General features: G+C 41.1%; 2 protein-coding genes across 2 annotated transcripts in view; one reads left to right on the top strand and one right to left on the bottom strand.

Annotated features, from left to right (window-relative positions):
• Positions 1-481: 481 nt before the first annotated feature.
• Positions 482-5,360, bottom strand: prr16 (proline rich 16). Its single transcript, XM_082188945.1, has 2 exons — positions 4,042-5,360; positions 482-1,776 (listed from the first exon to the last, which is right to left on the bottom strand). The coding sequence occupies exons 1-2, from the start codon at positions 4,168-4,170 to the stop codon at positions 1,282-1,284; spliced, it is 624 nt and encodes a 207-aa protein (XP_082045071.1). The 5' UTR covers positions 4,171-5,360; the 3' UTR covers positions 482-1,281.
• Positions 5,361-9,103: 3,743 nt separating this feature from the next.
• hsd17b4 (hydroxysteroid (17-beta) dehydrogenase 4) overlaps positions 9,104-13,647 on the top strand; it is a 17,502-nt gene continuing 12,958 nt past the window's right edge. The window contains exons 1-8 of the mRNA XM_082187461.1: positions 9,104-9,289; positions 9,718-9,771; positions 9,861-9,968; positions 10,057-10,116; positions 10,651-10,672; positions 10,748-10,794; positions 11,510-11,594; positions 12,278-12,465. Coding sequence (XP_082043587.1) covers positions 9,232-9,289; positions 9,718-9,771; positions 9,861-9,968; positions 10,057-10,116; positions 10,651-10,672; positions 10,748-10,794; positions 11,510-11,594; positions 12,278-12,465 — 622 coding nt within the window. The 5' untranslated portion in view covers positions 9,104-9,231. The remainder of the gene's footprint in view (positions 9,290-9,717; positions 9,772-9,860; positions 9,969-10,056; positions 10,117-10,650; positions 10,673-10,747; positions 10,795-11,509; positions 11,595-12,277; positions 12,466-13,647) is intronic.

The following is a 13,647-nucleotide window of genomic DNA, read 5'->3' as shown; positions in this document are numbered from 1 at the left end:
AAAATAATAAAAAAATATTCTTATTGTTCCAAACCAATCTGACTTCTGACCTATAATGCTCCTGAATCATAATCATAATCATACACTGCTCATCGGCCAGAGGAGAACTGAGACTGAGTCTGGTTTCTCACGAGGGTTTTCCTCCATTCTGTCACTGATGGAGTTTGAGTTCCTGTCGCCTTCGGCTTTTGTCTTGTTTAGTTCGGGACATTTAATGTAATATTCCACAATATTATTGATCTCCTGCACTGACAGCATTATATGAGAACTGAACTGAGCTGGACGATGACATCACGGTTTACTCCAGAGCGGCTGTATACAGTATATATAAAAAATAACTTAATTTAAAACTTTTTTAACCCAGAAATGAACCATCGCTGAACTCACTTAAGCTGGACTGAGACGCTATTCTCTCCTGGAAACAAACTTTGCATTATTCTCCTGTTATCTCAGTAAAGCTGCTGTGAAACTCTGTGTTGTGAAAGCGCTGTATAAATGAAGGAGACTCGACATAAACATTCCATTTTATCATTCTTCAAACATTATGAGACTGTCTTTTTTTTTTTAAATACTCCAAAAACCATCATAAGGACGTCTTGTTTTAACAGACACTCATATGGAGATGTTCACGAGTGTGTGACGTCACGTCAGAAGGTTCAGAGTTCTGAGAGTTAAAGGATGTTTTATGATGTAAGTTATCTATGATCATCATCTTTTTACTCTTTTCATTCCTTTATAACCATTTTAATTTTCCTTGCTTTTATTTTGTGATTATTTTAATTCCTTTCTGTGTAAAGCACTTTGAATTACCAGTGTGTGAAATGTGCTGTATAACTAAACTCGCCTGATGAAGATCTCGTCTCTCCGTCTGCTGCTGTTCAGCCGGAAGCTAGAATTCTACTTTGTAACGTGTTAAATATTTATGTTTTTATGATGGACGGATGCACTTTTATGGACTTCAAAACAGAAACAGCCTTTCAATGACATTATAAAGCTTGGAAGAGCCAGGACATTTTTTAATATAACTCTGATAGTATTCCTCTGACAGAAGAGTGTCATATACACCTAGGATGGCTTGAGGGAGAGTAAATCATGGGCTAATTTTCATTTTTGGGTGAACTATCCCTTTAATAAATGGTCGTTCCATGAGAAAACAAGGTGATTCTGAAAGCTCTTACCGTTCGACATCTGCGTTGCTCTCGTCTCTCCGTCTGGTGCTCTCCAAACAAAAGGAAACTATAAAGAAAAGTGCAAAAACAGTTCGTTTGGACTCAGTCTGCATCAAACGGTGGTGCTGGTGGACTTGCGTAAAATGGTCTTCTGTGGTTTCTGCGAGGGGAACGCGAGGTTCTGATGGACGGGACTCGGCGAGGGATCCATCAGTTCTGCGTGTAAGTGCAGATCCGTGCTGTTCATGTCGTACTGCAGACCACAGTCCGGGCAGTAGCCGTGATACTGGACCTTCTCGCTGAAGCGGACCCGTTCCCTCGTGGTCTGAGGACAGCGGCTCGCGTGAGGCTTCTCTCTGCTAGCGACTCCGTTCCTCATCAGCGTCCCGTTAGCCGTGAGCTCGGCGCTGGCCCGGGGCGTCGGACCGGGTCTCTTCAGGACCGCCAGGACAGCAGGAGACACCGGCACCGTCTCCTCGGGGTAGATCTTGACGCTGGAGGCTGTGGTGCTGCTGGAGCTGCTGTTCAGCGTGTCGGTCTTCGAACTGTCCGTCAGCTCCTCTTCCAGATGAAGATCCGACGTCAGGCAGTCGATCTCCTGAACCACCTGAGGAACACAACGAGAGGCAAGCGTCAACGACTCCTCCCAGCGCGCAATCGACATCATTGATCTCCATTAACTATAGACCGGATAACACATTTCTAGCCAAAATAAATTTGAATAAATGTCGTTTTTGCCCAAATAACTTGCGAGATGTTTGATATATTTCCATCATGTAAGCAAAGGAAACAGTGAATACAAGGTGTTTGGTTTCATTTCTTCACTCCATTTCTTTGTTATCTAATTGATGACTAGTCTATTCTTGGGCTCTGGTTTAGACGTCTATTAAATTTCCACTGACGGCCCAAATTCTGCCTTGTTTCAGCCTAGACGTCTGGGCTGTGTTTAGACGGATATTAGACGTCTTTTAAACGCAACATTGCTAGCTGGGATTGAGCTTCAGTCGTCTTTGGCTTGATCAGTGGGGGTTTAAAAACTCTTAAAGGGGACATATTTGCATTTTTTAAATACACAACAATATCCTTTTAACTCATTAAAATAACTTTCCATTTAACTACTTGTGAATTGGTAATATTAGACAAACAAATAACGATAACTATATTAGCGTTCTGAGATATTTGGTAGATACTTGTTCCTGTTTAAAGCACAAACTTTAGGATGAGTGAGATTCACATTTCACATTTTGTTATTGCCGGAGTTTCTGAAGCGTGTAAAGGCTCCGCCCTCTTCTGAACGGAGGCGGAGCTAAAGCTCATTTGCATTTAAAGGGACACACACACACACACACACACACAAAAAGGCATGTTTTTGCTCACACCCAAAAAGGGACCAATTTGACAAGCTGTAATAAATGATCTGGGGTTTTTTTGAGCTGAGGTTTCACAGACACATTCTGGGGACACCGTAGATTTATAATACATCTTGTGAAAGGGGGCATAATATGTCACCTTTAATAATATCCAGAACTATTATTGATCTGACCGCACTGACACTATCAGACGAGAACAAAACTGAACTGAACTGATCTGAATAATGACTCGATTGTGTATTTAGAGCTGCTTCACAGCAGAATCCGAACTTGCCTCATGTTTGAGAGTTTGCATCCTTGACACGGTTATTTTCCTGTTCATCACTGTGAAGCTGCTTTGAAATAATCTGTAATTCTGTATTGTATAAAGCCCTATAGAAATAAAAGGCAGCGTAAACTTGCTAAGTAAACTGCCGATATAGAGCTAACGGGTGAAGAGCAAAGGTCCTAGCACTGAGCCTTGAGGAACTCCACACTGAACTCGAGATCGATGTAACTCTTCATTTACTGTCAGATAAGTGTGATTTGAACTGTGATTCCACTAATGCCAACGTTATAGTTTAGCATATTTAAAAGAATGTTGTGAAAGAGACATGTTTCCTCACTGTAACAGCAATAATGAATGAAATCAGTTTCTGTCTTGTGTCTGACCATCTCCAGGTGAATGATATTAGTTTATCAGGCGTGAGTCACGAATGACCTCTGATGTTCAGTTTAAAGGACATGAAGCTGCGAGTGTTTTCCTTTCATTTAATCCAAAGCGACTTACAAGAGACCATGAGCGACTCATACAGTGCTGCCATAATACATTTATAGTACAGTACTGAAGAATTAATGTGTGTGTGTGTGTGTGTGTGTGTGTGTGTGTGTGTGTGTTTCCACAAGTACAGTAGAAGCATCGCTCACAGATAACCAAGATCCACACATTTCAGTCCTAATTCTACACAAAAATCAACACATACAAACAAGAACTCAAATCTGCATGTACTGTAATTATGTTTAACTTTATCCACGTACATATACAGCACTCACATAAAGCTGTTTATATATAATATATATAGTGTATACGATATATCTGTATGTGTCGTGTGTGTATATATATATATATATATATATATATATATATATATACAGCAAATCGTTGCAAAATGTAACTATATTATTGCACAGAGATATAAAGCATGCTTTATCTGCATACATTCAGTACTCTGGATAAAGAGCATCTGATTTCCCCAATGCTCCTCTTGTGAACGTAACTAAGTAGCCTAACTAATGAGTGTTAAAGTCTGTCAGACCCAGTTTACTCATGAATAATGAAAAACAACAACAACAGTAGACGAATGAGTGACAGCTGTCAGTGAGACGAACAGCACGCGAATCGAATCTTTGATTCTGACTCACACGAGTGAACCCGTGTCGAGTAAATGTCATGTTTACAAGAGGCCTCGATGGACATCATCACATCTCATCTTCATCATCATCATCATCGCAGTCTCACGCACCTCTTTGAGCTCCTTCGCCACATCCTTCAGGTCTCCTAAGATGTTCTCCAGATCCTTCACGATGCCCCTGATCTGTCGTTTGACTCGAACTTTATTGACGCCTCCGTCCGCGTCCGCGCTCCCGGACATCCTCGGAACCGGAACCGGAACCCGAACCGGACCCGGTCACCCGAACCTGTGCTGTGCTGCCTGTCCTCTCATGGCGATCACACATGTTAATGTTCGCATGTTTTCTTACAGATGCAGAAGAATCTCGAGCAGCGCGTCCCGGTGAACACGCGCATGCGCAGTCCGCACACAAACACTGATGGAAACCACCAGCCTCATGAATCCTGAATAATACTGAGAAGATATTAGATATGATCTGTTATGATTCAGTGCTCATCTGACATTTACATTACAGCAGCTCACACTGATTAATGAACGGCTGTCTGTGCTAATTAATTAGTGTTTAAGAAACAGAAAAACGATTTAATAGCACTCTAAGCATTTATCTATTTATTATTTATTTATGTATTTATTTATTTATTAATCACACATTAAACGTCGGTATTATCTGACAGATGAAAGAGGTGCCGAGCGAAATTACACCTGTAAGGCACTTGATTGAAGGAGGAGCCTGCGCTGTCACAGCCAATCAGAAACACTCTTCGCCTGTCACTGTCAGTCATTTCAACTTAGATATCTAACAAAGAATAAGAAATATAATGAAATAATAAAATGAACAAAATGAAGATCTAAATATTTATTTAATAAACTTTAATGTTGGTTTGACAAATCCAGGTCTGAAAATTTGAAACAACTTTGAAAAGTTTGAAATTTGAAGGTTTTAATCAGAGAATGTCAGAAAAATGTTACTAGCATGTTTTAACATGTTTGCTAAAAGGTTTAACGCATTGTTAACATTTTAGCATGTTGCTAGGATGTTTAAGATGTTGTTGACATTATTTACATGTTGCTTACATGATTTAACACAATGGTAACACAAGTTAGCATGTTGCTAACATGATATAACATGTTAATAGCATGATTTAACATGTTGTTAGCATGTTGCTAACATGTTGATAGCATGAATTAGCATATTACTAACAAGTTTTAGCCTGTTGTTCTATAGGATAGTCATTAAGCTTTGCTAGTGATAGCTTAAACGCTCTATAAGTCTTTTTCTTCAAAAGTTTTGACCCCCTCAATGAAAGTCTATAGTGATCGTCCGTAGGATCAGTTACAAAAGATACAGCAACGCGAGTCAGAACAGTCTGAAGGAGAAGGTCTGAAGGTCTGGTGATTGTAGCTTGGAAGCAAAACGTCACCGGACCAACTCATCGTCTTAATCATACACTCGATTTAATTATATCACATGTAACCGATCCAACCGATATAGATATCATTCCACAAAGTGATGATGTCACTGATCACTACATGGTAACTTGCATATTATGTACTGCTGTAAAATGTCATGCGGCGCCGCATTATCGACCAGGCAGAACAATCCTTCCATCCACCATAGATAATTTCTCAAATTGCTTATCTAATCTGTCTCAGCTTCTGCCTGAACCCAAACAAACAGATGAACTAGAAGAACTAACTAGCACTATGAGCACCATTCTCTCTAGAACATTGGATGTGGTTGCACCTATTAAATTAAAAAAGGTCAGAGAGAAAAATAAAGCACCATGGTATAACAATACTACGCATGTTTTAAAGAGAGAAACCCGTATTTTAGAGCGTAAATGGAAACAAACTAATTTAGAGGTCTTTAGAATCGCGTGGAAAGACAGTATGTCACGTTATAAAAAGGCCCTAAAAGCGGCCAGGGCTGAGCACCTCCGCAAACTAATAGAAAACAACCAAAACAATCCAAGGTTTTTATTTAACACCGTGGCTAGACTAACAAATAAACAGACGTCACCCGAACAAAATATCCCGTTACAGTTCAGTAGTAATGATTTCATGAACTTCTTCACTGAGAAAATAGAAAGCATCAGAACCACAATTGTAAACGTTCAATCTTCAATTGCGCCTTATAATTCAGCTTCAATTATCACCCCGCAAGAACAATTACAGTGCTTTACAACTATAGAACAAAAAAAGTTAAATAAACTTATCACTTCATCTAAAACAACAACATGTTTATTAGATCCTATACCAACTAAACTACTGAAAGAAGTGTTACCTGTAGTGGAAGAGCCTCTCCTCAATATTATTAACTCGTCTTTATCTTTAGGTCATGTTCCAAGAACATTTAAACTGGCAGTTATAAAACCTCTCATTAAGAAACCACAATTAGACCATAATAATCTAGCAAATTATAGACCCCTTTCAAATCTTCCATTTATGTCTAAAATATTAGAAAAAGTGGTGTCCGCTCAACTGGGCTCTTTCTTGCAAGAAAATGATATCTATGAAAAGTTTCAGTCTGGATTCAGACCGCATCATAGCACTGAAACTGCGCTCGTTAAAATCACAAATGATTTACTTTTAGCTTCTGACCAAGGCTGTATCTCAATACTAGTTTTACTTGATCTTAGTGCTGCGTTCGATACTATAGATCACACATTACTCTTAGATCGACTACAAAATTATACTGGTGTTTAAGGACAAGCATTAAGCTGGTTCAAATCATACCTATCTGACCGCTACCATTTTGTCTATTTAAATGAAGAAAAATCGATCATAACTCCAGTAAACTATGGAGTGCCGCAGGGATCTGTGTTAGGCCCTCTGTTATTTTCCATATATATGATGCCACTTGGAAATATTATAAGGAAACATGGAATTAGTTTCCATTGTTATGCTGATGACACTCAAATATATATTTCATCACGGCCGGATGAAAACGCTAAATTTTCCAAATTGACAGAGTGTGTTAAAGATATAAAAGATTGGATGACGCGTAATTTTCTTTTATTAAATCCAGACAAGACAGAGGTAATACTTATCGGTTCAAAAAACCGCCCACAAAACCTCGCACAATACAACTTTAACATCATAGGATGTCCTGTTACTTTATCCGCTACAGTAAAAGACCTGGGTGTTATACTCGATTGCAACCTGTCTTTTGAAAATCATATTTCATATGTTACAAAAACAGCCTTTTTCCACCTTAGAAACATTGCTAAGCTACGTAATATGCTATCAGTTTCTGATGCAGAAAAGTTAGTTCATGCATTCATGACCTCGAGACTGGATTACTGTAATGCTTTATTAGCTGGTTGTCCTGCATCCTCAATAAACAAGCTACAGTTAGTCCAAAATGCCGCCGCTAGAGTTCTTACGAGATCAAGAAAATATGATCATATAACACCAATTTTATCATCACTGCATTGGTTACCTATAAAGTTCCGTATTAATTATAAGGTATTGCTACTGACTTATAAAGCCCTAAACGGCTTAGCTCCAGTCTATTTAACGGATCTTCTATCGCCCTATAATCCATCGCGCTCTTTAAGATCACTAAATTCAAGGCTTTTGGTCATACCTAGGATATCCAGAACCACCAAAGGAGGGAGAGCGTTTTCACATTTGGCTCCAAAACTCTGGAATAGTCTTCCTGATACTGTTCGTTGCTCAGACTCGCTCTCCCAGTTCAAAACTAGATTAAAGTCGCATCTCTTCAGCCAGGCATTCATATAATCTTACAGTTCAAACTACAATCCGGCCTCTAGCTCATAAATGCCAGAGGAGAACTGGCCCCCGACTGAGCCTGGGTTCTCCCAAGGTTTTTTTTCTCCATTAGGTCACCTGATGGAGCTTTAGGACACCATTAGGTCACTTGATGGAGCTTTAGGACACCATTAGGTCACTTGATGGAGTTTTAGGACACCATTAGGTCACTTGATGGAGTTTTTCGGTTCCTTGCCACTGTTGCCTTTGGCTTGCTCAGTTGGGGATATTTTGGGGATATTTAATTTAATTTTATCAATCAATAAATTCCTCTTGAAACAAACTTTGTTGTATTATTTTAATTTAATACTGTGAAGCTGCTTTGATACAATCTGTATTGTGAAAAGCGCTATACAAATATACTTGACTTGACTTGACTTGACTCTAGGAGGACACACTGCTTAAAATTTAGTCTCAGAAGAAGAAGTTTAAAGTCCCACTGAGTGCGAATCGTGCAGCATTATTCACTGCGTTGACGTAATTTCCACTGAAACAGTAAGACAGGGCGGGGCATATCGATCAGCTCCTCCCCCTTTTTAAATAGCCAATAGTGTTTATCTTATATCACAGCTCGGCCAGAGCCGTTGATCTCGGTAAAGCCGCAGTTTCCTCCTAATCTGTGACGTGAAACAGACTTCATTCGCTCCAATGGAAGCATATTTACACTTTTTGAATCGTTCCCTATCCCCTATATAGTGCACTATGTGCCGTTCACCATGTAGAATATAGTAAATGTGTGAACAAGTGACCGATTTCAGCGTCAGTTTATAATCTAGGGGGCGGAGCTTCAGATTCTAGAAAGCATTTGATTGGACAGTGCAGAGTGATGTCATCAAAATCCCTGATCTATATTGGCAGAAGTGAGAGATTGTGAGTTTTGAACGCTTATATCTACTAAATGCGAGTTTTGTCATTGTTTTGGAGCACACTAGCTTATAGATAACAATAAAGCTGACATATTCATACTAAAAGCCAAAAAACTTCCATTTTGATTTCATGTGGACTTTAAATAGTACATAGCTCAAGCCAACATAATGATATATTCAAATATATGTAAATAATCCTCACAGCAAGCAGAGCCAAAAACCATGATAGAGAACAGTACATTTCAAACCAGCTTTTTAACCCTTGGGATGCTATTACAGTTTTTTATTAATATTTTTAATGAGTTTTTACTTTTATATTTTAAGTTTTAGTGTTTTTTTTTGTTGTGTTTTTTTTTATGATGGCAGATTTCATAAAACATTTTACACATGAACACTCTCAGTGACACAGCAGCTCAAACTGCGATTTAGATTATATATTCGAATATTAATCACAATAAACAGTGCGCACAAATGAGTGTCACGTGCTGCTGTTTGGTGGAGTGAAGACGCGCGCACCTGATTGGCTGTTTTCGGGTGACGTCAGCGCTGCGGAAGTAGGGCAAAAGTCACAGCGGAGTGTTTCACAGCAGATCCGAAGACTTTCACACTGATCGCTCCCGAGAAACATCATCATCATCATAAACAGAAGTATCATCTAAACATGTCTGTGCCTTTGACTTTCGACGGTCGAGTGGTGCTGGTGACGGGAGCCGGCGGAGGTCAGTTTTAGCTTCATAAACTCATGCGTTTATGCAAATACATGCAAGTTTGTAAATGCAAAGTTCACTAACAGAGAGATGCAGTTATTTTTGCAGAAGTATAATGTGTAAATGCACCAGACAAACGCTTTCCGAGAGGGTTTACAGCAGGAGACAGAGAGCATAATAATTCTCTATTATCCTTATTTTATTGTGAAAGTTCCTGCTGACACGTGATTATAGATGTGTAATATTTATGCACGTGCATTATTTGCGGAGTATATTGAGCTTAAAGGCTTTTATAAATGCTTAAGCGTGTTGTTTGGCAGTGAATCAGCTCTTCTGAGTCGATCAAAGTGCAAACAGCAGATAAGACTGAGTGACTGATGCCCTCATGATTATCTGATGCTGATATTCATAAATCATGTAAATTATGTGTGTTTGTGCAGGTTTGGGGAGGGAATATGCGCTGGCGTTCGGGCAGAGAGGAGCCGCTGTCATCGGTGATCGGATCTCTAAATGATTCAGTTCAAATGAGTCGATGCTTATGATTCGTTTTGTAGAGCTGTGTTTTCTGTTCTCTTTCCCACAGTCAATGATCTGGGAGGAGATATTAAAGGAGGAGGCAGGAGTTCTGCGGCTGCGGATCGAGTTGTGGAGGAGATCAGAGCTAACGGAGGGAAAGCCGTGGCCAACTACGGTAACCATTCACCTGTCAATCAATCACACCTGTCAATCAATCACACCTGTCCTGATGCTGATCCTGATCCTGTATCTTCACCTCACAGATTCAGTGGAAGACGGAGAGAAGCTCATACAGACGGCGCTGGATGCGTTCGGACGAATAGGTGACCTGCAATATGATGTGATATTATTATCCATAATCTATAGAGTTTCACAGCGCTGGTTCCGGAGGGATTTTGTCCATTCATTTCTCCCATAGGGGTTTAAAAGAAAAAAGTCTTGGTTAAAGCGTTACAATACATGAAACAAACCAACCGGCTACGAGGAGAACTCTGTCAGTCCCTAACAAAAACACAAAGTCTTTAATGAGGCAAAGAACTACAATCCCATGATGCATTGCCAATGATTTTCACCCCTAATTCAGCTGTTAAACATGATTATTATAAAACAAGTTGAAGTAATGCGAACAGACGGCTTCAGCGGAGGCGTATTCCATCGATTAACAACCTTGTAGTGTAAAGGTTTATAAGGTATCTGTCAAAATCGGTTCCACTATGGAGAAGACGAATGGTGCTTTTACTTCTGGAACCCCACATTTTAGTAAAAAGATCATATTGAAGGTGCAGATTTCTGTTGTTCTTTAGATTAAATGCATTGTGGTTGAGTTTGTGGAGCTGAGGGCACGTGTTGTGTTTCAGATATCGTGGTGAATAACGCTGGGTAAGTGGATGATTCTGATCTCTGGCTCTCTGAGAGTGAACGGCGTGAGTTGTAACGTTTCTGCTGTTTCTGAAGGATCCTGCGGGACCGGTCTTTCGCTCGGACCAGTGACGTGGATTGGGGTACGTGAAGAAACATCGAGTCTCGCTTCATACAGTACAGAGCGATTCAAAGCAGCTTCACAGTAATGAACTAAATCAGTGATGCAAACTTCATCAAATATGAGAGGAATTCAGATTCTGCTGTAAAGCCAGAATATAGTCAATGTGAATCTTAAATCAATGTTGCAAAATACATCAATTATTTAAAGTCCCCCTGTGGTGAAAATCCAGCTTTTAATGTAGTTTATGTGTCTATGTGGTGTTTTTAATATGCTTTAAGACAAACCATGTGTAAGTTCATAAGTCGACACCATTGCTGAGTATTTCCTCCTTAAAACTGCAGTGAACCAAAGACAGTCTCAAACACACGCTTTGAAATCGCTGGTGTTTCTGACGTCACAAACTACCTTGTAACCAATCAGATCAACGTGTGATCGTCAACCAGTGGATCTCTGAGCTGAGTGAGTGAGTGGAGGCGGGGTTTATTTGCATATTCATAGACCCACGCATACTAAATGAGGCGAGGGTGTCGAGTTACATTCAAGATATTTTAAGGCATGACGACTCTTTTTTTTTTTCAAGGAAAAAACATTTAAATATGTCATTTTTGTGATCAAAGATGAGTTTTAACGGATAAAATGATTGACTACAGGGGGACTTTAACCGAGTTGAGCTGATGTATCACACACGTGTCTGTGTTTATGCGATAAAGCTGACTTTGAAGCGTGTGTTTCAGACCTGATTCACCGTGTTCATCTGAGAGGCTCGTTCCTCGTCACGAGAGCCGCCTGGAACCACATGAAGAACCAGAAGTTTGGGAGGTACGGAGAACCGCTGTGTTTCAACCAAGCGGCGACCTTCCCGTCTCTCTCTTGAATCCAACACGGAAGTGACATTTAAATTATATTAAGCCTTAAAGTTCTGCATAATTAAGGGCGTGGCCACTTGAGTGACAGGTGTATTGCCGCTGATGTCACTACTAGCCGTTTGTCTGCTGTCTGTTAGCATCACGTCACCTCAGCTAATCCGCCTCGCTGCATATTTTAGTTTATCCGGGAGTGACGTGCGGTGACCATAGAATATAATTGAAATGTCACATCATTTTTTATTTATTTATTTGTTTATTTGACAGGGACATTGCACAACAAATGTGTTGCACAGACCAGAAATAGCTACAAGCTAATTTTCATCTGTAGTCCCTGGACAGAGGCAAAGTGACAGCAGGTTAATACAGTGGACAATGCGCATTCCCACTAATGAGTCCATTCACAATACAAAATACAGATAAAACACATACAAAAGTGTTGTGTTGGATTCAAGAGTGTTGGATTCAAGAGAGAGACTGGAAGGTTGCCGCTTGGCGGTGACGCTTTGGGCTTCAAAAATGCTCTTCAGAAACCAAGGGGTGACGTCACGAACACTACGCCCACTGCTTTATACAGTCTGTAGTTTCACCTGAACGTGATGTTTTATCCTGACGGGTTTTCCTCGCGTCTGTGTGCAGGATCATCATGACGTCGTCCGCGGCGGGAATCTATGGGAACTTCGGGCAGGCGAACTACAGCGCGGCGAAGCTGGGTCTGCTGGGACTGTCCAACACACTGGCCATCGAAGGCCAGAAGTACAACATCCACTGCAACACGGTGGCACCGACCGCAGGATCCCGCCTCACCGAGACCGTCATGCCTCCAGGTGCTGAGCCAATCATGCGAGAGTGACGTCATCACGTGAGCGTAGGGCTGCACAATTATGAGAAAAATCATAATTGTCGATTATTCCCCTCGAAATTGGTTGGTATGAGCACCATATTGTGCTGGGTTCTCTGAAGTAGTCGTGATTCACCTCTCACAACGTAACTCTAAACGCACCGCAGAATAATGTTAGTGGACTTTTCTTTGTAATCGCGGCTTTGAATGATTACGTAATCATGGCATCCGTAATCGTAATCGCGTTTAGAAATTTGATTAATTGTGCAGCCCTTCGTACGAGTGACGTCATCTGGTGAGAGTGATGTCATCAGGTGAGGTGAGAGTGAGGGGAGAGTGATGCCATCTGGTGAGAGTGAGGTGAGAGTGATGTCATCAGGTGAGAGTGATGTCATCAGGTGAAAGTGAGGTGAGAGTGATGTCATCAGGTGAGAGTGAGTGACGTCATCAGGTGAGAGTGAGGTGAGCGTGATGTCATCAGGTGTGAGTGAGGTCATCAGGTGAGAGTGAGGTCATCAGGTGAGAGTGAGGTCGTGAGGTGAGAGTGACGTCATCAGGTGAGATTGAGGTCATCAGGTGAGAGTGAGGTCGTGAGGTGAGAGTGAGGTGAGAATGACGTCATCAGGTGAGATTGAGCTCATCAGGTGAGAGTGAGGTGAGTGTGACGTAATCAGGTGAGAGTGAGGTGAGAGTGACGTCATCAGGTGAGAGTGAGGTGAGAGTGACGTCATCAGGTGAGCGTGACGTCATCAGGTGAGAGTGAGGTGAGAGTGACGTCATCAGGTGAGAGTGACGTCATCAGGTGAGAGTGAGGTCATCAGGTGAGAGTGAGGTGAGCGTGATGTCATCAGGTGAGAGTGAGGTGATGTCATCAGGTGAGAGTGAGCGTGATGTCATCAGGAGAGAGTGAGGTGAGAGTGATGTCGTCAGGTGAGAGTGAGGTGAGAGTGATGTCATCAGGTGAGAGTGATGTCATCAGGTGAAAGTGAGGTGAGAGTGATGTCATCAGGTGAGAGTGAGTGACGTCATCAGGTGAGAGTGAGGTGAGCGTGATGTCATCAGGTGAGAGTGAGGTCATCAGGTGAGAGTGAGGTCGTGAGGTGAGAGTGACGTCATCAGGTGAGATTGAGGTCATCAGTTGAGAGTGAGGTCGTGAGGTGAGAATGAC

This window comes from Leuciscus leuciscus, assembly GCF_965113295.1.
Source record: "Leuciscus leuciscus genome assembly, chromosome: 13".
Taxonomy (NCBI): Eukaryota; Metazoa; Chordata; class Actinopteri; order Cypriniformes; family Leuciscidae; genus Leuciscus; species Leuciscus leuciscus.
This window is presented reverse-complemented; position numbering and strand designations above follow the sequence as displayed.

Coding starts and splice junctions, on each gene's coding strand:
- prr16 (XM_082188945.1), bottom strand. CDS start 4,170: ATGTCCGGGAGCGCGGACGCGGACGGAGGCGTCAATAAAGTTCGAGTC. Junction 1,777..4,041: donor TGGCGAAGGAGCTCAAAGAG/GTGCGTGAGACT, acceptor TGTGTTCCTCAG/GTGGTTCAGGAGATCGACTG.